Raw genomic sequence first — 24,565 nt, forward strand, 5'->3', positions numbered from 1 at the left:
CTTTTATACACGAAAGAGGTTTTATAACATTGTCTTAAAAAAGTTATTCTGTCAAAGTCAAATAAGTAAATGTCAATGTCATTTTAGGACGAGTGATGATCTAAAATCGACTAATGATGATAGTTGACAATATTAAAATTTTATTAGAAGAGCAAGTACATAAACATCTCGGTCTTCATAAAACCGGTTTTTAACGTTATATTACACATGCTTACGAAAAACTAGTTTCACCGAACGCTATTTCTTAAAAACATAACGGGTCTATACCTGGCCATACAAAAGTAATTAAAAGATTTTGCCTCAAAACTTAAGCTAAGCGCCCACTAATATTATAATAAATCTAGATTAAAATAATACAGATTTAAAAATACAAATTACGTAGAAATGTCATTGACCTATGGCAAAAAGGAAGGCATTAACGAAAAATACTATTTTACTTATTAAACATCGTATAAAACAGTTTTAATGCAGGTTTCTTGAAGAATATTCACACGAAAGTAATGTATTTTACTTAGAGAATGAATATCTACACTGCCCATCTGTGTTATAATAATTGGCCATACATTCAACATCAATGCTCTTTGATACACTTTAAACAATAAATAATCAAAAGACGTTTACACCAAGCAATACTGTCAGATATCAAAGGGCCTTAAAACTGTATCGATTATCATTCAGAACTACCAACAAACTTTAAAAAAAGGTTGCTGAAGACGAGAGACAGGGACAGCGCTCTACGATATGAGCGCCATCACGCTCCCCCATCTCAAGAGGTAGTCGGGATGCTTGTACAAAGGAGTACACATCATATCATTTGAATACACAGCGGTGCGCCAACTTAATGTACTTATTATTTAACTATAAAACCTTTTTAAATGGCATTGTTCAAAATTGTCCTGCGATCGGCATTTCGTGTTCGTTATTAACGCGGGATAGGTCGCCATTGCATTCGAATTTTGAACCGTAGAATGTAGGTTAAGGTTTTATTCGTCGTCTTTTTTTTCTTAAAGTGTTGATTGTTTTAGAAGAATGGGCATTATGTTTAGTTCCCATGCTCTTTCTAACTTACGTGGCTTAACCTATAGAGCTGGCTTTAAAATATCTTTTGCTAAAGCGATAAGAAGATACACAACCTATTTACGTTTAAATGTAAAGTTACAATCACAACATGAAAAAAGGAATGCAAACAACATCCCATTCATTTGAAAAGCAGCTTAAGTTCGAGAAAAAAAACAAATCGTATTTAACATATCGTTTCTCGATATGTAAATCGAATGATTTCGCTTCAATTAAAAACCAGCAAAGAGTTTATGCATTCCGTTATTTCGCAGTAACGTCGAGGTTTTGAATCGATGCAAAATGGATTAAGATTACTGGACAATAGCTTAGGGAGCGATATGGAAATTTCAAACTGCAACATTTGGTTGTAAATACCTTGATTATAATGCACTTAGGTTAAGTTCACTATTATGGGTGAATGTCTAGAAGTCGGGGCTAACCACCGATTTTAAAAGTTGGCTGTTGCATTTGAATAATAGAGATTCATCTTTAAGCGGTAAAACGCACTACCTTGCTTCCACAATTTGAACTAACAATTCCCCAAAGTCTAAACTATTTTTGTATTTTTTTTTAATTCTCTCACAACTTTTTTATAAACCTCCTTAAAACAAAAAAAAATACTTTAGTTTTGGAGATTAAATTCAAATTTTGAATCAAATCAAACAATTATCACGAATTGTGACGTTTCGCACGGAATTAGCTTCTAATTTGGGTGCGCGACAAAAACTGGAGCTAACCAATGGAACATTGGATAAATTGTAAAATCGCAACTGTATCTATCATTCAGTAAGTTTTTACAAAAACAAAGGAATTAAGAGTTCCATAAATGCATCTTGTCCTAATATCCTATAGTCCTATTACAACACTTAGATCGAACGCTGAAACTTCAGATTTAAGCTGCTTTTAATGTTGCTATCTCTATTATGCGTAACTAATATAATAGAAGGACAGACAGTTTAAAACAGAAAGAAAAAGACCCAGAAGGAAGTACATAGACCAACTGAAGAAAGGCAGAAGTCACAACAAAAAGGAAGCAAACGACGATATCGAGAAATATGGAAAAAGCAATGATTATCCAGCTCTGTTAGTCTAAGGACAAAAAGACAAATTTATATCTGAAAACGTTTTAAAGTTGATACCAGTAAATGTGGTGCGGGCTGTATGCAATACCTGTGCTAACACACTAATAAAAGTTATATAATTGTCAATTTTCATATGAAACCAAACCCTTAGTGGCTGTCAAATCGATATTGGCGGTAAACAATCATAAGTATGTATCGCACTGACCACAGACTTATAAGAGACGACGGTAAACTTTACCTGTATTTAAAAATCATTACCGTAAACATTTATTTTATATTCCAACGATATCTCAAGGAAATTCGAAAGTAATTAGCTGGTTGTATTCAACTCCTGGTGTAATTATACGCAAACGAGATACCTTAACGATCCGACTGTTCCTATAGTTAATAAATACCTTTATTCTGATAATAGTAGTCTGAAAATAGTTTTAATAGTCAATTATTATTTAATATTCGACTAAAACGTTCGTATCTAAGCTTCTTAGTCTATGGTCTAATAAAAAAATGTTCGCCTACTCTTCGCGTTCGATTCTTTTTTTTTGTTTTGACATTCATCGGGTCAGATCGTAAAACAGCCTTAAAACAAACGCACCATATCTTTTACTAGATCTCGTTATATATTTAAACTTGTCACGATTTAACTATGTTATAAATTCGGATCATTGGCCATTTAATATCGATCGTTATGATATTCAGTACTGTGTTGAAATAAAGCCTAAAATGTGAGTAATAAAATCTTGACGAACATCTTTTAAGCGATTATCAACTTTATTGTTGTGGCAGATGAGTCATATTTTACTTTGACACAAAACTTGTCATTGTATCGTTGATAGAATTAATACAACTTTTTTATTCCAAATAGAATAAAATTACCGCGAATAAATTTAAATTTGGATCGTTTTCATTTTTAATTGTTAGAATGTTGCCTCGTGCAACGCTTTAAAAAGTTTATGACGAATTGGAATCGAAAGAGTTTTTAAGGTCGTTAATACAAAGAAACTAAATCTCTTACTTTAGTTACAAGCATAGCGGGTTGGAGTGGTCTGTGTTCATAATTTAAACTTATAATCTCATTCAGTATACATTGAATTTACATATTTTACTAACAAAACGTTTTGTATTGAATGACTCAGTCTGCTTTATGATTTCGTTCCAATAGTCTAATTAATCATTCCAAGTAATAACGTTTTCAATTTATTGGTTTATCGTTGTGATAACTGTATTGACAAAGCATGCATTCTATGATATTTGTTGCTGTTTTAGATAGGGCAACATTGTACGCACTTTACGTACACCATTAATCTTAAGACAACTCATACTAAGTTAGACCTCCTTGATCAATCTCTATTCCGTCCTATTTTAAGTTATTTGAAGCCATTTATTAACTATACCATTTATCATGTAATGGTTTCTCAAATATTCGAGATCATGGTATAAATTCTGATTCATAATTCTTTGAATTCCAAAAATAAAATAAAAATATTAAGAACTCGCTCGTAACGCCACAAACCGAGCTACCTAACAGCCCTCGAGCAGTGGGTAATCGAGTAATCGGGCGCCCCGTCGATCGATGTCGCGTAATATTTTTTTAATAAATCGATACTTCATTCGACCACATCACTAAACGCGACCGATGACAGACGGACAATATGGCTAGCCTTTTTATTTGTGTTCGATGTATAAAATGTGCTTTATACTTTAACGGGATTACTAGTTTTAAAACTGGATCAACTTTTATAGAGACTGCGTAAACGGAATCCACGTTTTTGCTGCAGATTCTTATATGTTAATCATTAAAATACTCTATTTAAGCCTCGTAGTCTACAACATTTTGGTATAGGTAATAGTTACAACAATTAATTACCTACATTCAAGATCAAAACCATCATAAAAAATATTTACCTACTAATAAGTGTCATGACTGCCATGATATACTTTCTGAACATTTTCTTACCCACATTAAGTCAACTTAATATGAAAGCTCATCAATCCCCATACTACGAACCAATAAATAAAATAAATCCAATTTTTCCATAATAAAAAGTTAAAAAATATGCAATAAAACATAAATCTATCAGAAACGGAACGCAATTAAAAAATATAAAAAGGTAAGCACCACATGCGACCAGCGAACTAGACACTAGTCGAGCGACTTTTTTCAAGATGGTCGCCGACTTTCCCGCCCTGCACAGACGCTGACAACATTGGACACGGCCCGCCACGTGCGAACTCGAGTAAATGATGTGTCGGGACTCGGCATTTATAGGGATGTACCACGACTTTATTGTGCAATTGAAGCTACTGTGCAACATATGTATGTACCTATTTTACGAAACAATTCGAATTTAAAAAAAGGAGCTGTCAAATTTATACATGATTTAAACATATTCGTAATAGATTCAAATCTGTGATTTGTTATCGATATTATCGTGTGTTGTGGTAAAAATATAATTTTATGTTAATAAATTGAATTTCTATTACGTTATGATTGGCAAAGGTCATCGCATAATCGGTCAAAATTTTGACACAAAAAATTACAAGCGTCAGTCCATCCTTAATATTTGTCACATAAATTGTAGGTTAATGTCTCTATTTATGAATTATTTTAACATTAAAACTTGGAGCTATAACTTAAAGTATTTGCAAAATCTATAAACTACTGCCAGGGAAAATAACAGCAAGCCTAATTTATTTTTTAAGTTCTAATTTTCTCGCCTTTTTCACATTATAGTTATTGTTTGTCCAACATTTACTATTGAACTTTACTAGAATTAAATGACGTGTAGCCTTAAATAAATATCTAAAAATGAAATATTGAACTGCATCGGATGAGGCAGAAGTTTTTTTTTTTTTTTTTTGTCCAGTGGAAATCCTCATGGACATCCTTCGCCCTGGGGAAGGCGAAGGGGTGTGCCGGACTCCTACCGGCTAAAACCACTGGAATGCTTCCCGCCTCTTTTAGTCGGGGGCCAAGCGGGAACGCTTTCGCAGTCTACCGCGAACCCCGACATGGGAGCTCCTAAACGAGCTGCATCATCATTGAGAGGAAGAGCAGTGTTCCTCATCGCTTTAAGAGGCGCCCTGAAGCATCGCGCGCGCCGTCCTTGCCTAGGTACAGTACAGCAGTCTTCCCCAAGACTGCTGTCCGAGGCTAATCATGGTGGCTGGAGAAGGGCAAATTGTGCCCTTCTTCTGCCCCTTGCTCGTCGTGCGCGTAGAGGATTGTCACTTCTCTCCCGTGTTCTCTCTGCGCTCTCTTTGAGCGCCATCACTTCTTCGCAAAAATCCATGACGGCGCGCCAAGAATCTTCGCTCGAGCTCATAGAGGCAACTACGGCTGAGAGCGACATATCCTGACCAATGGTAACAGCAAGTGCCCGACGCTGCTCAGCCCAAGCAGGACATTGCTCGAGGGTGTGCTGCGCCGTGTCCTCGCTGCCGCTACAGTGGTGACAACCGGGGGTTGGCTCTTTTTGTGGTATTCGAAACAGGTACCTTCCAAAGCATCCACGCCCGGTCAGTACCTGTGTCATCCGAAACGTCAGGGACCCGTGTTGTCTGTAGTACCACTCCCGGAGTGCAGGTCGAATAGCTTCTACGGTCCTAAGACCAGCTCCGGGACATGTCAGCCTAGCCGACCACACGTCCAAAAAGGCATCGTGGAGTTCCCTCATTAAGACCTTGATAGCCTGCTGAGAAGGTCTTTCACCATAGCTAAGGTGCTCCTTACGCCACTCATAGGCGCTAGAAAGGACCCTAGATTCTAGGTCCCACGGGAGGGTTCCTGCCAAAAGGCACGCGGCTTCGCAAGATACTGTGCGGTATCCACGAATGAGGCGGATAGGATGAGGCAGAAGCTAACCTAACCTAGATATATCGGCAGTTTATTATCACAATAACCTTTATAAGACATTTTAAAATCTTAGAATCTTTTGGAAGAGCACAATTTTAATTAGTGTTTCGATAGATTCTTCTGAAAAACAAGAAATTGCATACGTTTTCAAAAGAATAACTCAACAGCTCATTCGCCTCATAATTAACTCCCAATTAAAGAGAATTTAAAATCATAACTTGCATTAACATAATCTATTACAAAGTAAATAAAAAAAAACAAAAGTTAGATTATCAATACGTTCCCAATTAAGAAACATAAAACACCAATTCTCACAACCCTAGAGAGTGCTCACAAAAACACATACAGTACTGTGGGAATGTACTTCGTAATACAATCTTTTTGCTATATTGGACGATGTTTAAACACACCGGACATGCGTAGAAATAACATGGATGCAACTTGGTGATGCTCAACTTTAAGATATAAAATATCGATAAAAGTATCTTGTTTATCGATAGGGCAGCACTAATGCGGTTGTATAGTAGAGTTACTTTTAATTAGGTATAATTATGTGAGCTGTTTGTGGGGATCGTATGTTCTGTTTTTTTTTGACATAAGCATTTTTTTATAGACCTACTCGTAGTATGATTTTGTTATCCAAACACTGATTAAGAAAAAAAAGTTCTCAAATTTCAAGTTAAGATTTGCATAGCAAAACTGTTCGCACAAATTATCATCTTAGCTACCAGAAGTTAATTATTATTTCTATAGGTATAGAAATTGCGGAAACGAAGAACATATTATAATTGATCAAATTAATTTACAGTAAAACTGAGAATGTCAATTGAATTAGTCTTCCGCAAGTTTGAACAGTTAAAAAAGCATAAAATGTTAAGGGCTTCCAAACACTGGTTATAATTATCTCTAGGATATAATTTTGCAACTCTTAACAGTTGCAATAATTTACAGGAATGGCTAACTATTGCTATATAAAATACATTAAATTTTTAGGTGCTAATACAAAATATAATATTTTAAACATTACCCTCCAGACTTTACACGGCCATAAAAAGTTTAAAACTTAGAAACTTGATAATTCAGCCCGATAGATACTTTTTAGCCGGATATATTTTTTTAACTGATTAAAAATAGCTATGTATAATTAAGCTTGTTTCACAATTAATGATACCTAAATAATAAGTCCTCATTCAAGACCACAATTATCTACAATGATAATCATGCTATTGATACTTATTTAAAATAAAAACCAAGAACGATATGTATCAGAAAATATAATATACTAAGTAAATTAATGAGTCAATCCACGCGCGATCGATCAACGACGTCCTGGGCCGATGTTTTATAAAAAAAAAGTAGAAAATCCTTTTATTAACATCAATAAAGCGTTGAATATTCATTGCGTTGGAATTGCGTTTAATTACTACAAAGTATCTTTCGTGTGGAGGTTGACAATCTAGCAATCTGATGAACGCGATAGAAAACGACCAATGACGTGACTGACATAATAGGCAGAATGAGAAAATCCTTCGCTTCTGAGAATTCGTGTTCGAGATTTAAAAAGTTGGAGCGAATAATTCAGTCCTATTAGCGACAATCAAATTTATCATTAGAATCTAATCAATTGGCAAAAACATGCAATGACAATAGAAAACCTCTTTGGAAAGTTAGAATACTTGTTATTTTGATGAAGTTACAAATTAAATTCTAAATCAAATGCTGATTCATCTCTCAAGAGCATGTATTTTTCTCAAAAAGTCAACCGCGTGTGTTATACCTAACTACTAACTAATAATGTACGAGAGCACCAGAATTTAATAAGATAAACGATACCTCATTAAAAACGTTTTCTGATTTCTGAGGGTGTATTGCCAATCACATAGCTGCGCAAAGCGCGTGTTTTTAAACAATATATCCTCTCTTGATCATAATTACGCTATTAATAAGAAACAGTGATAATGAAAACTCGTTTTTCGTAAAAGGTCAGTAATAATTACGTACAACATACAAAATTGACAAGTCGAAAAAGAGTTGTCCAGAGCCTATAATTTAATCAGTTTTTAAAAAGACAATAACTCATTCCACATTCTTTCATATCTGAGCAATTTTGTCCATAGTAATAACGTTATATTTATAAATTATTTTCAATAATTGTTTTATTTTTAACTTAAATTTTAATTTTAACATTTAAGATGTGAATTAAAAGTAATTTCACAGTGCGTTAACGCGGTTCTTAATTTAAAATTTAATTCTCGATCCGGGGCCAACATGGCGACTATCGTAAAATTATTTATGTTTCATTTTGTTGCTTCGGTGATTATGGCTAATAAGGAATCTAGTTCCTGAACAGAACTATAATGTACGTAACTAATAAAATGTTCGTTTTCTCTTTATGTGGAGTTCATAAAATAAGCCTGGATGCAAATACTGCTATCCTACATTATATATAAATCGTTTCACAGATTATTAAATCCAGATAACATATAAATGAATTGTACCAACACAACTCTATAAAACAATATGACTATAATAATTGTATTATTATAAATAAATTCCTGTAATTATCATGTAAGTATTTATAAGTTTATTGAGACCAGTGTCCTGAGAAAACACGCCATTTTTAGTTTCCAATCAATACAATATTATATGTATTTGTATGTAGGTACATTAACATATAAAACCTATCACATAACTGCCTGATATGTGATAAAAAAGAAACAACATTTGCTGCAGTAAGCAGTTTAAAAGTATCTCGGCCAATCCCGTTCTCGGTTACATTTTTTCCACATAATTTAAGGAGTATTTAAATGCTATTTTCATTAAGATCGACGGGAGACATTGAGAACAGTTTTATGTCGGAGTTTACGATGTAAGGGCTCGGTCGTAATGCGAGCGGCGATAGCTAAAGCGATTTAACATTAATTTAACTCTATATCGTAGTTATTGAACCGCTTTTTGCATATTAATAAGCCTGATATTAATTAAACTTATCCTTGGTAACATAAAATCGTGGTTTTAAGTTTTGTTATAAAAGTATATATATATTTTATTTGCATTCCTTCTATCTACCTTTTGTTATCACAAGGCATTTCTTATGTTACTCCTCATTAATAGACCTCCATATACTATTTTAAGTAAGTAAAAAAAATATCGTCAATGCAAGCTGACATCGCACGAAATTGTAAAAAAAACAGCGCAATAATTACATAAATCGTCGCGTGACAAACATAAATGCTTCAAAATGCAATAAAATTCTTACAATTAGTGAAACGTTAATCATGCGTGCACGCATTACGTTTTTTTAACGTTATTTAGCAAACAACATAAGAAAGGTTACGTAATTAAACGCGTTCGTGTAACACCGCTAGTTATGGATGCTGATATCGAAAGAGAAATGGGTAAATTACATAAAAATTACGCGTCTACAGTCATTAATGATGATTAAAACAATAATCAGTCATGTGTTCCAGAAATTGTTGAAAGTGAATTACTTATTGCATTTTAAATGTAGTTTTTCACCGTGATTAGTAGAGCATTCGGTTAACTGCATATGATTTCACTTTCAGGATCGAAAGTCTTACGCATTTATCATAATAATAACACCGTACGTGCAATATGATTCTATTTTCATAAAATATCATTGCATATTAAGTATGTACTTATAAATACTTAACCATGACCATAATGACATTTAAAAGTCAACCTGTCAACTAAACGTCATCCACCATATGCAAATTCACTTGACACGGCAATGGTATTCCGCTACTCTGCCAATATACATCTAAAGTCGTCTTCAAACCTTTCGTTTATAAGTTTGGCGTAATAAATTAATTCTGTTACGTAATTAGCGGTCTCGCGTGACTATGAACCATAAGAGAACTTGTCTTTGAGTGTTTAGCAACTATTTAAGTTTTGCCCCGTCCGATTTATTGAGAGGCACTTAGTTTTATTATAGGCTGAATATAAATAAAATTAATCTCGTCCAGATAAGATAATGTGTAATTGTGTAGAAAAACTTTTGGACAATTTAAATTTATGATTTTATTTTTAATAACTTGCACTTGATTATGCTGGGAAAAATATTAATGAGCAAAATATTTCTTTATGCCTATAATACTTATTTTTTTGTTGCGTTGCGCATTTTATTATTGCCGTACATGAAAACAATGTTTGAAAACATGAGTCCTTTATGCGTGATTACTAACTAAGCATATTGAGATAGTCTCATGTTGACCACAAGTACAATAAGTGAAAATACTTAAATATCTTATTACAACCACAGCTAATAAATAAAATATAAACTACGAGACAACTTCGAAATAATCTTAATAAAACCGTAGATTAGTAAGGAGATCGAGCAAAAATGTCGATACGCTCCTGATGCGCCTACGCACGCAATCAAGCGGTAACCATGGCAACGCATACTGGAATCCAATATGGCCGCCCCGTCTTATCAGGTTATTGGAGGCTCGCTTGATCCCGCTACTGAAATATGTAGGGAGTAATGTAATAACAGACCAATAAGGTAAACCATGCGAAGTAATCAATTTAAAATTAAATCTAATGAAAAAGTAATAAAGCTGCTTTCATCTTGTACGGAAGAATCGAATTAATAAATTATGTGAACGTCACGCGTCGCTGTTTTTCTGTAAGTTTGCAAGTCACATAAAATTAAGGCTATTATATATAGGGCTCAATTCAAGATACTTGCAAAAGTGCAAAAAGTATGCAGCTGTAAAAGAGTTAATTCGTTTTGTTCCAATGAGCAAAGAATTAAATGAGACATTGTATTCTTTGATTGCGTAAAGTTCATGAAACACTATCTAGTCCCTAAGGTTCTTGGTGCATTTTGTTTGCTGCTATGATGCCATAGCGTGATGTTATATAGACTTCCTCAGTAAGTGGACCCTCAAAGTAAAAAGTTTTTACCACAAGGTCTTGATATCGCTACCAACCTAAGGAAACTATCTATACAATCTTTAATTTGGCATTGGCAAGGCTACAAAGGTTAACCGAAAATATTTCACAATGCCGCAATAATTTTAAACCCACATGCAGTTTAATAAGACCAATTACAGTCAAACGTGTAGTTAAATCTATTATAATGGTAGACTAACAAGAACTATAAATATGAACTCGGAGATATTGTAACACTACTTACATTACAACTTCATATTCTTAACGATAAACAACAAATTAAGAAATATAAATGCACAAACCACAAATAAATAAACGATTTGACATCTCACGTCAAATAGAAAACAATTTTTAATCTGTCAACAAGCCATAGAGAAAGTAAGTTTATTTTTCGAGCAAAGGTAACTAGGGTCAAAGTTCATTTGTCTGCCTTTTAGCGGCACTTAACCTCTATTAAAAGCAAAACACATAGAAGTTTATGTGAATAACCAAATAACAATCGGTAGAGTCGTGAGCTCGTGACGCCCGAGGCAGGTGACGAAAAACCTAACAATTCAATTGTGCATTCGGTATTTAGAATTCATAGACTAACATCTGATATGGAATTGAATTGTTATGGACTAGCGCAGTGGCCGTTATTGTTTTGTTTAATTTTAAATGTTTAATTATTATGGATAGTGAATAATTAATAGATATTGTTATGTGTCAGTAAAGGCTTATTTATGTTGGTATTTAGATTATAACATTGCGGTTCGGCCGTAATTTCATTTATATTAGCTCTAATAGCTAAAAGCAGACGAAAATAAAATGATGTTGTGTCATATCATTAGTTTGCACTTAGAGGGAAAGTCCTCAGTACTAGGGATATGTATATTTCGTTAAGTAATACTTATTTATAAGCGAGGTATGCAACGCTATGCTTGGATTAGTGTACAACTTCCATCAGATTTCACAAGCAAGTCACGTAACCCGTTACAGCTTATAGCTTTGTTATTATTAATTTTACTACCACAATTCCTACGTTCTCACATTACAATATTTATCACAATCACTCGATGTAAACCTCTTTTCTTGTAACGGTAATATCGATAATAGAAACGACATTTTGGAATAGGAGCACGTACGAGTAGTGCGAACCGCTCATTGGCGGGAGCCGCGGGCTTGCACTGGACTGTTTAATTTTCAATTTAGATCGCAATTTGCGATGCCGCTCGCCGCACGCCCAAACTGGCGTCACTCCATACGATAGATTTATGTACAGCCACTTATAAATATACGTGGAATATATTAAAAGAAATTAACTCGTGTAAGTTACGAGCCCGGCCGGAGTTTTCAAGATAAGAGTTAATGAAAATTGAGATTTTTTTTCTCGACAAATTCGTCAAGTGCGGGTGTGGCCGACTGAGATAAGCGGAATTGATCTGTCCGGTGTAACTAATTGGTAAGGAGTTCGCAGTCTACTTGTTTATTGTACAACTTTTTTATCGACAGGTATCTGTGGAACAGGACGGTATCCTCGGTATTTTATTAAGATAACGTCATTTTATTTTTTAATTATAGATAGTCGATTCAAATTTTGTTCCCCTGCCGAATTCAAGTTGGTGACAGCGGATACATATGTTTTACATTAAAAGCTTCCGATTGGATTTTTTGTTATGGTCATTAAATTACTAATAGCACTTTTTAGCTATCATTTATTTAGCTGAGTGACAAAAACGTCAGATAAATAAAACATATTAATTGTCAACTCATCAGAAAAGACAAAAGAGCTCTCGAAACGGAACGCAATCCTAAAATTTAACCAAACCCGAGTAACGTAATACCAACGGAAATAAAGAAGTAATAATGCAATTTCACTATTTTATCGCCAGTTAAGACGCTAAATGGCATGTTAACACACGAAATGTAATATAAAACCGTCGCCGAGACATTAGCGATGAGAAATGCGTTATTATAAAACCGAATCTTTTTTTAAACTTACAAACTTGAATGAATTGAACGTCATATTTTTCCGTAATGGGACAAGATGGGGAATTTATGTCTCGTACATTTTCGACCTAATACGTGTCATTTTGGAACGGTTTTTTCTGTTAGAAATTGCTTTGGAGAGAATTTTCCCTGGAGGCATTTTATGGAGAACGATTTAGGAAAGTACTATTAACGTCTATCTAGGTGCTAAAGTTGACCTTTCTCTATTTTTCAGCATATTTAAAGCAATATTGTAGAGTCAATTTACTCTTCGAATTCCCTGAACATTTGTAACCAGAAAACAAAACACAACCCGACCCTCGTTACCGTCCACTCAAACTTTCAAAACAAGGTACAGCCAAACCATCAAGTTATCAACACATAACTAAAATTACTAACAATTTCCATCGAAACTCCTCTCGAATAGGACCTAATGTACGACTGTATGTCCCATTTGATCATATATGGGATGGTAATAGCAAATCGTATGGAATCATCATCCGCCGTGTCGCTACCTTTGGCATTTCTGACCAGGTAATGCCAGTACCGTAGTTTAGTTCCTACAAATTGCCAGTAAACGCCAATGGATGCCAATTGGACTTTCACTACGCGGATTGTGTGAGATTTAGGAGAGTTCTTGTTTTAGCAATGTTTATGGGAGTTTCACAAACGCTATAAATATTCCGTCTCGTTATTTACATGCTCATAAAGTGGGACGGAAACACGCTTTCATATTGTTATTGTAATTGAAATATCTAGTTATTAAAGTCGATAAGGATTGGATCTTGTCGGACGCACCCTAAGATCTGTTACTTTGATCAATAGTTTAACGATGATTCAAGTGACCTATTCAACACGGACAATTTCAAATCAAATCCCTTGGTAGATCGTTAACAGATACAAATGGATCAGTAACGTCAGAATTATGGGAATTGCTTTTTTTTAATAAGAAGTATTTCATCAAACATATAAACATCCTACACAGAGTACAAAATTCATCAAATCTCAGCGTGCAGTTACTAGGGCCACAGAAATTTGAACAAACTTACAATGTTCTAGGTCAACGCTGCCAAACAAAATCAGAAGTTTAAGCTCCAGTGTGGAAATCAACGAATGGGAACAAGTCGCATGAAGATGTTTTCAAACTTATTCACGATGTGTCTTTATTAACGCACCAAGTCTTTAATATGTTAATGTTATATGTAACTCCAACCATAATAAATGGGGAGTAATTACTAACTTTGCATATTTCTAATGAGGAAAAAGCTATAACCGAACATGAGTACGCCTTTAGGTCCGACGGCAAACTTCTTTCATCGCGACATGACATACATTTGCTTTATAACATAACAATGTAAGTTTAATGACGCTATTAACTTTTCAACGGAAAACCTTCGATCCGAACGATGATAAATATTGGATGTTAGAAGACAGGCAAGGATATAAAATTATCAGTTATTATATGTAACACCTACGGTATTTAGGACTACAGTTCATAGTTGTAGAGGCATAGGGAGATTATGAAGTGCACTGACCTTTAGAATACAGCTGCCAACAGCTTCGCTCTCCGACACGGTGACATTGTAGAAGGACTGGTCGAAGATCGGCTCGTTATCATTCACATCTAACACTGTCACTGTTAACGTCGCGGTGGAGGACATCGGAGGATTGCCCCGGTCTTGAGCCACTACCGTCAGCCGCGGCATCGGGTTCGTCTCACAATCCACGCGAGCACGTGTCGTCACCAACCCCGATCGCTCGTCAATCGCAAACCAATCCGACTGAGGAGTCGCAAGTAAAGAGTATCGAATTTCCGAGTTCTCCCCTTCGTCAGCGTCAGTCGCTGATACCTGCACGACCGGCGTACCTGGAGCCGCCGCTTCAGGCACATTTGCCTTGTACTCGGGTTCAACGAAAACCGGCGCATTATCATTCACATCAGTCACTCTTAGACTGATGATCCTCGATGCGTGTAAAGGCGGCGACCCCTTATCAGTTGCTACTACATTCAGCGTGTAAGATGAACGAGCTTCACGATCCAGTGGTAACGCGACAACCACTAAATAAATTATATTATCATGAGTCCGTAAATCAAAATGTCCGTCCCCGCCACTTAGCGTAACGTTTACGTTTGCGTATTCTGTTTTTGAGTCTGGATCATGTACTGATATTCGAGCCACGAACTCATCAAGTTGTGCTGACTCAGAGATTTTTGGTGTAGCATCATCACTTAGGAATATTACATCTATTGTAGGCTGGTTATCGTTAACGTCAGTCACCCGAATAGATACAAAAGCAGTTGTTTCTAGGGGCTGCGCACCCTTATCCCTCGCTACAACAACAAGCTCATGTAATTCCTTCGTCTCAAAATCTAAAGCTTTATTTACAGTAATTTCACCCGTTTCAGGATCAATTTTAAACATGTTCTCCTTATCACTCTGCCTTCTGTTTATTGAGTATTCAATTAAACCATTTTCACCAGAGTCTAAGTCAGTCGCTGACACTTTTAATACGGGAGTGCCGACGGTCGCGTTCTCCGGAATAGTAGCAGAGTAAGCACTTTCGGCGAACACAGGAGGATTATCATTAACGTCTAAAATAGTTATATTCACTGTCATAGTCCCTCTTAGTGGTGGAGTGCCACCGTCTAGTGCTTCTATAACTAACTGATAATGGTCAGTTGTCTCCCTGTCAAGGAAGCCATTAATTTGTAAGTCCAGATATAGGACTCCATCTCTTTCCCTATGGGAAGACAATCTGAACGCATTATCAGTATTTCCAGATACAATATTGTATCTTTGTGTATTGAATGCTCCTAAATCCTGGTCTTTGGCCGGGTTTAGCTTCCTCTTAACGTCTCTGGGGGTGTTTTCTGAGAACTCGACGTTCATCACTGGGGTGGGGAAAGTGGGGGCATTGTCGTTTTCATCTAGAACTCGGACGACGACACGGATATTGTCGCCGCTAGCGGGGATAGCGACTAGAGCGTAGTGGTCCCGGTTCTCTCTGTCTAAAGGGCCACGGGTTCTGATCTCTCCCGTGTGGGGATCTATCCTGAGGTCGTCGTTGACGGCGCTGCCGGGGACCGGGACGATGGTGTAGGGGGGCGCGGCGTCGGGCAGTTCGTCTCCGAGGTGGCCGACCAGGGTGCCGGCGCGTGCGTTCTCTCTCACGGTGAACTCTCGCACGTGCTCCGCGGCCGCGGTCGCGACCAGCAGGCAAGCGATCACGCGCAACATCGCGCGTTCTTATCCCTCACCGCACACACATTGTCACACACACCTGCGAAACAAAACAATAAACAGTTAAACCTCTGATCGTCGAAAAACAAAACACTGCCTAGATCTTTGCCTATCAGCGAGAGATCTCAAAAAAACGAATGCATAACTATAAATAACGGCAATCATAACCATTAATCAGATGTCTTGAAATAAAAACGTTTCATTTACTAATTAGACTGGCTGCTAATTGAAGGCTGTGCCGTGATTTTATGCAGCTTGATTAGTGTTGAATGAGGACTTGTCACTTAGCATCCACTTTCGAACGAGATACGTTAACGTGTCGAGCAAGTTATACAAACACATCACTCCGTTATCCCTATCATCCGTCATCCACATGAGTGCTAATAGTTATTTTTATAGTAATTATGCATACTGATAATGTTTTTGCATCTCCTATAAACGTAGATATAAACTAAAATATCAACAACTTATAAGTTAAAAGAATGCGTACATTGCGATTTTTAGGTGATTATTTAATTGTGACTTTTTCTAACTTCGTTTTCTAAGTTAATCAAAGTATTCTATATTAAAACCTACTACTTGACACCATAGATACAACTATACTTTTGCTTTACAATATCTACAATCATAGCCAAACAATGGGTCATTGTAATTCGACAAGGTGCGAATTACATGTCATAGAGCAAGTCAACAAAAGAAATCGATCAACGATTCTAAATCTAACATATCACTTTACAATCTCCCACAAAAGTGTTACCATGTTAACAAAATACGTGTCAATACATTTGTACTCTCAATACGTCAGTATACCGCGATATGGCAACATTTTACAGCCTCTATTAACATCGTTTAAACTACCTTTTCTTATCCGCCAAAGGAAATTTCATGAATGATGCATAAACACTATAATTATAACACACTCGTACAGTCAGTACCACAACAAATATACTACTAAAATGAACCTTATGACTTTGGCTTAAAGACTATGTCAAATACACGAACATATGGTGTAGAGTACCATATATAAAGTAACATTTATTCTCAAGACCTACCACGAACTCACACATCTACATTTTTGCACTTGTGAAAAAGGGATGGCGCTCTACTCCGTATATCGGTCTATCTCGCTTCCACAACAGCATCGGCGGCTCTAAGATATTATGGTAGGCCCTTGGCCCTTAGTTTTTGCTAGACTAGTTTATAAAGGGGCACTCGTAATCATTAAGTATGAATATTTATATGTTATATCTAACTCCTTCGAACGAATTTATGTTGTATATTTTACTAGTTATATTATGACACTCGTTGGACTGTAATTTATTTGTATTTTTATATAATTAATCGTCTTGATTGCAGCTTTAAGTATTTATTTATTTTTTATATATTATTTAGTATTTATTTATTTATTATTTTTAAACTGTTTTCTTCTTGACTATGGTACAATAAGTAATGTCATTCGTAACGTTTATTACGATAGATTTTTTGCAAATTTGGTTTTCTATACCTTATTTGACCTTTTGCAAGTTGGACTCGCAACCCTCCGTTTTTCAAGTCCGACTTGCAAACACATTTTAATTCTCACTTACAAACTTATGTTACCTTTATTTCTTTATCACATTTGTGAACAAAAGTTCAAAGTGCAAGAAAACTTTACACACTACACACATCGATTTGTCTTTCAACTATTTGTCTGATCCTATGTTTTGTAAGCCTAAAGGATGCGAACAAAGGCACAGTAAACGCAAGCCATCCCACATACAAGTCTTATCAGTATCGTAAAGTTGATACTTGTCTGAAAATCCCAACACGTCTTGTAACCAAGAATTTGAGAGTACAGTATTCAACAAAAGTTGCGCAATGTCAGTTAGAATTTTAGTACAAATTGTTACACAACTTGAGTTGAAGGTTGTAACAAAAACGTAGACAAACTAGAAATTGTAAACTGTTATTATAGATCTAATTAAAACTACTGCATTACAACAATAAATGTTATAGACTACCTATTTTGGAACATAACTAATTGGATATAAATCAAAATCTATAATAGTCATAGACTCGAATATAAAAATATTTTAATACAACTTCGTTACATAATTAAAAGATAAGAAAATAGTGTTTCTTAGTTATAGTTATAAAACTTGTTGACTAATCCGTTGGTGGCAATGTTTTTTTTTATTGTGGTGACGTCATTATCCGATGTAGCCCGGAAATGGGCACGATGGACTTTTGAGCACGAGGTTTTGGGTTTATTACCTGGTGAAGTAGTCATTATCTATCTTAACTTGTAGGTATGTGATAGAACTAGGTTATGTTATTAAAAGTATAAAACAATCATACTTTATTTGTTTAAATATTCTTTCCTATAGAAATATTAGGTAAAGTTAATTCCACTTATTATTTGTTTAAGTTTTAATTCCATATGTCAATATATTTATGATTTATCAAATTAATACTTTTCCAACAACACTCCCTATTCTAAATAGTAATAATTTTGTTACGTAATTATTATTGAAACATCGAACAAAAATACAACACTTTCTTAAACCAGAATTCCTTTACAACTACTCTTAAGGGCAAATCACATAATCACAATATCCCAAGCCAAGGGACGAATTAAAAAAAAACCTACCTGTCAAAGTACCTGCGCTGTGTAAATTTTGAGAAGCTTTCAACAAAGACAACACTTAACTTAGTAATAATATTATTTAAAGCGTAATTGTTTGTTCTACTGCCCTTAATATGCGCCCGAAGATCATTTAAACCTTTAAAGAATGATATAATAATAGTAAGCCACAATTTCGAACAACGCCATCTAGTGTCAAACTAAGTAGAGCTTGTATTAGGAGTACTGGAAAACTGGTAAACATATATTTCTAAATACATACATAATATAGATAAATAATAGCCAGACAGATCCAGACAATGATCGTGATCATCACACAAACATTTGTCATGTGTAGGAATCGAACCCACGACCTCCGATATAGCAAACAGAGCAACTAACCACTACGCCAACAGGCCAGTCATGTTGGATATTGAACTAAGACTTAAAATAAAGGTAGGAGTAGATTAAATCTCTCTCCCTTTCTCTCTCTCTCAAACAAAAAATAATATTATTTGCTATGGAGAAACTAATTCTCTCTTTTCTATGGCTTTATACCTAGCATGTCACTGTAAAGGTTTTTTTACCATAACTTGTATTCCAGTATCGTCTACAACAATAATTTATTTTGCAACATTGTAACTAACTGGAACTTTACTATAAATAACCATGGTGTTAACTATCCACACACTTTTGAAATAAAAAATATAAGATCTTTAGACTTTAGAGACAAAACTTTAAAGTTTAGAGTTCTCATCTCTCTTATATTTTGGAATATCGTATAACTAAGCTATAACAGGGCCCCCATTCTGCTATTTTACAATAGCGCATGAATGAATGGCAATTGGATTAAATTTGAAATTATTCCTATTCTCTTAAGCATTTTGCCACTACAATAATTGGAACTTAATTGTATTGACCTTGAGTGTACCGTCCCGAACTGAGTTTACAATTATTGTGTAGAAAAATGGTTTAGAAATTACGAAAATTGCCATTTTGAGCCAAATTTCATTCATTCATCGGCCGTTGTAAATAGCAGAGTTGGGGCCCAGGCCTATTATATCTACATAGTTAAGTCGCAAGAGACTATAACACAACCTCTTTGTTTTAATACTTAAACGAGTTGTCAAGAAAAAAACATACATTTACTTCACAAATTGGTAAGCATTAAAATTCTTAACTTAATACTCATGTATAAAACTTCAGTTCATAATAAAACTGTCATCACATATATAGAAGCGCCAGGGTTGCCAACCGTAAATACCGAAAACTCGACGTAATTATAATTCATCGGAATAAATCTACGAAATTTATTTAATTGCGTACCTACTGTAATTTAAATAAATAGCCGTTTAAGTACCTACTGTTTTAGTAATATATGTTTTATGATAATTTTATCGTTATAGCTTTTATACTATTTTGTTAGCATATATTCAGTAAGGACTGTGGTCCTATTGAGTCATTAGAGACAAATAATACTACAAATATGTTTAAAAAATATAATATGATCTACATATTTTAAAATCATTCATTTTCATAAATCTGCGCTCAACCAAATGTCCACTCTTTTAATTAAGTAAAAATAATCAAGAAACTAAGTTTTTACTTAATTATTGCAACAGCCCTGCTACAGTTGGCAGTACAAAAATAACTGTAACATATTAAAAGATAACACCAAGATACAAGTTGCATATGACATTAAAAACAAAACTTATTAATGTTAAACTTTCTTAATTATTTCACTTTAATTCGAACAGATTCGGTTTACTTTTTAAATACCGCCTATCCTGTTACAAATTCATGTTTTTTTTTTAAAGACCATGGGACTTTCAAACTGCATATTGACTCAGAACTAACCACTAATTCTTTAAGGCCCGATTTTTCAATCGCCAGATAACTTTTATCAGAGGAATAAATATGGACGTTTGACATTTTCTATACGAAAGCTGTCAAAACGTCAAACATATTCGTCGAATAAAAGTTATCTGGCGATTGAAAAATCGGCTCTAAGCCAGCTAATGTAGTTGTGGAATAGAGACGCCGATATATTCCTAGTAGAGCGTTGTCTCTTTCCTCTTCTCCAACAACAACTCTGAGCCTGAAAAATTACTCTCAGTAAACGTTCTGTTACAAGAAAACCTTACCCGATTACATCAAATACAATGTTATAAAGTAATCCTGATTTTATATTACATGTCGTTATTTTCAAGCTTAAGTTCAAGGTACAATTTCTGCATCAAAAGCGCGGGAACTCGAGCAAAGTAAGTACTATCATCTAATGAAAATAGAACGCGTGTATTGGTGTTATATTTTTAACTTTAAGGCGAGCGAAGGAAATATTTGTAGATATTTATATTTTGTCGTTGACAGAATTCCATTTTGTATAGAAATGGAATTATGTTAATATAGAACCCCTAGAATTCAGTGAATTACCTATAATAGAACATTGGGTAACAATTTGCGTTACCTTTAGTTAGCTTAGTTCCAAGCAATTTGGTTTCTTTTAGTCTTCTTTTGTACCGTTTCTCTATTGCTACCCTTGTTAACTGGGATCAAAGATGATAACCGATAAAAAGCACCCAATAAATGGATTGTCTTGAAACCCGCAACAAAATTAATAGGTAGTAGTAGGCAGAAGGAAAACGTTCAAAATTTACTGTTCTTCTCTTCTGCAAGAGGGAGTCAAATATACAAGGTAGGTAAGACTCATAACCTTTTCAACTAAACTCAAAGCTTTTAAGGTAAACTTCCATCACAACGCACATAAAATGTGTATGTATTACGTATCTACATAGCAGAATTAAAGCCACATAATATTTACTATCGCAAGCCGATCGCATCTTACCAAGCCGACGGAGGATCGCTCGTAAAAACTTAGTTTTAATGTCCGATGACCACGGAACATGGGAAAGTAGAAGGAAATGGCACTGTCACCACTGACGCTGTATTGGCAGTGTCACTATTGTGAGAAGAGGATCAACTTAAAGAATTAAAACCTCTTTAGCCTGACTATATTTGATAGTCACTCAAATGTATGGAATCTGTAATTTTCATTCATTTTCAATGTCACTTGCCGAAAGATTTAAAGCCATTTATTATTTTACAATTAAAACTACATGTGCAAGATACATTTTTCTATTAGTTGTCATATTCTGAGCAACGAAGCAAATTTAAAAATATCTAATTTGACAGAAGAGCCAGGAAAAAAAAAACTATTTGACAGATGACATAGAGCGAAGTGAATCTAAAAGCGAAAAAGTTTGGCGATACCGAGATTAGAATAATACCGTATTGTAGAACTTCCACTACTTCTTTACATTCCGTGGGAAAGACTTCAAAATGTAGATGACAGTCTTTGCATTTATCTTTTACATTCACATGCATAAAACGCGAAATTAAAATATTGTGGGACTAGCGAGATTGTTCAAACTACATATAATTATTTTTATAAATAAACTTAGGTTGTAAAATGCTTGAAGTGCTTTTCATATTGCGATGGCTATGTAACTATACGATGTTGGATTTTCATAGCATTGAAATGGGTTTATGGAAGCTTTATTCATTTAAAAAATAGTCGTATATAAAATATATTAATCTCGTCACTGTTTAATGAAGCTTCTTTTTGTTTAGAAAGGGATAGAACATTAATTATTCCGATTCCTACTAACATGCAGATCAAAAATTGAATTCAAGTTCAATGAAAAATAATTAGCTCTCAAAGTAATGAAAATTTGCAAAGTTATGGGTGAAGAAAATAAAGTAAAGTTATAATTCCCAATAAATAATTCAATCTCCAGAATTGAAAAAGTCAGACAATGAGATATCAATAACCGAATAATATTGTGAACACTACTGCCTACCCTTAAATAAAGCCTTTAAAATCAACAGGATAGACGAGAGTTTCAAACGGACATGGTCACTGACACTATGAGCCGGCGGAAACCTAAAAAGCAAACATGCTAAATATCCAGTTTTTAGTGATAATAATAGTTTAAAATGATTTCTAGAATACCGATTTCTTCAAATTTTTTGCTGGTATTTGCTACTTATAGGTTGGAAAGAGAGAAATTATGTATTAAAAGCCCTTGTAGTACAAAAAATAGGTCAGTGAAAGTTATAAAAATAAATTAATGCTTAGTAATAAAATTTTTACCCTTTTGTTCAATGTAATTTTCTCTTTTTATCATCAAACAGCTTTTTCCATAACAACTAACAAAAACACACCGAAAAACGAGTGATTTCTAAACGAATTAGCGTCAAAAATGCTGCGTACGCGCCTACCGCGCGGCGGCGGACATCAAAAATTCGGAATCCCAACCGTGATCACAAACTATGCGCGAATGAGTTATATCAGGCCTCGAGCGAAGCCAGGGGACGCGCCAATCCCAACTATGCACTTTTTCCAAAGGGATTTTTGAGACACTTTCAATGTGAGAATTTTAGGTTATGTAATTATTATTATTTCAAAAAAAGGTTTTATGTTGAAAGTTTTATTTCTTAATAATTCCAACTTCGAACTGTTGTGCTGACACGGCCAGTAAATCAATCTTTACTGTGTGGTAGGGGCAGAGTAGAATATTGATTATCGATAAATAATTGTTAACATTTTTGACTTAACCAATGGAGGAGAACTTATCATTAATAAAAATGAAGACTAAATGCTGATTTATACAAATAGTGAAGGCAATGAATTTAATTTTTCGTTTCACGCCTTGTAAAGTGCCATTACCACGATAAACATTCAAACAGACAATTTTTTACTTGAAGATAATTGGATTTTATATTAACATTTCAAATACGTGAACTTACTTTTTTTTAAACTTGCATAATCCAAAACTAATACCGTTCTAAAAAGTTAATGCTATGAATATAATAAAGTCCCCCCAACTTTTTTAATTCGAATATATTATTCAATACACCACTTATGGCATAAGATACATAATTTCATTGGATATTGAACTTGAATATATTTTTATATTATTTTTATATCCATTTCTCTTTATGTAATGTATAAAATTAAAACATTGAATATAATAGCCAAGATGTAACATTAAATATTATTATCTATACGATGATTTTTAATCTATCTCTACACTGTAGAAAAATAAAACTCTTCCTTATTCAAAATTCATCGTTCAAACTGTCAAAATCACAGTTTCAATTTGAAGTCTAATAACACTGGTACAAAATTAATAATAACTCATTCAATTTTCCAATTTCGAAAATCGAATGTAGACCGCTCTTTTTTTTTCTTACCCATAAAGACATTGTATCAATTTCATAGTGAAACTTCAACAAGCCTTATTTAATATATCCGCGTCAAAACACAAAAGCCATACAATGACCATACATACATACATACACGTTTACTACGTCTTTGTATTCAGTTGATTGTGATCAGGCTGTATGTATCACCCGCCCAGTTGTACGCAGATGTCTTTTGAATCTATGTACTTTTAAAAAGTATTCTCTTTAACCGACTTAAGAATTGAGGTTATTATTTGCTACGACAGCTAAGAAATGTCGGCTCCATCGTTCTCAAAAAAGACATGTAAAAGTGATAAAAAAGTATCCTATTTGCAGAATAAATAATTTCATTTCATTTCATTTCACGAATATAGAGGATTTCGTTTAATTTTAACTTGATATGTTTTAACATTTTTAAATTGGAATTTGATCTTTAATTCATTCAGTCATATAATTAACACGTTGCTAAAATGGTTTAATTGAATTTCATTGTTAAAGTGACTTAATAAAATCAATATTTTATAAACACAACGTCCTTTAAGACGTCCTTTAAACGATAGAAATATATATTACTTTGAAAAATAAAAAATATACG

At 34.4% G+C, this 24,565-nt stretch overlaps 1 protein-coding gene across 1 annotated transcript in view; it reads right to left on the reverse strand.

Annotated features, from left to right (window-relative positions):
* LOC113497560 (protein dachsous) overlaps positions 1-24,565 on the reverse strand; it is a 288,878-nt gene that overhangs the window by 261,381 nt on the left and 2,932 nt on the right. Inside the window, exon 2 of the mRNA XM_026877148.1 lies at positions 14,415-16,161. Within this exon, the coding sequence (XP_026732949.1) occupies positions 14,415-16,118 (1,704 nt within the window). The 5' untranslated portion in view covers positions 16,119-16,161. The remainder of the gene's footprint in view (positions 1-14,414; positions 16,162-24,565) is intronic.

This window comes from Trichoplusia ni, chromosome 9 (assembly GCF_003590095.1).
Source record: "Trichoplusia ni isolate ovarian cell line Hi5 chromosome 9, tn1, whole genome shotgun sequence".
Classification (NCBI taxonomy): domain Eukaryota; kingdom Metazoa; phylum Arthropoda; class Insecta; order Lepidoptera; family Noctuidae; genus Trichoplusia; species Trichoplusia ni.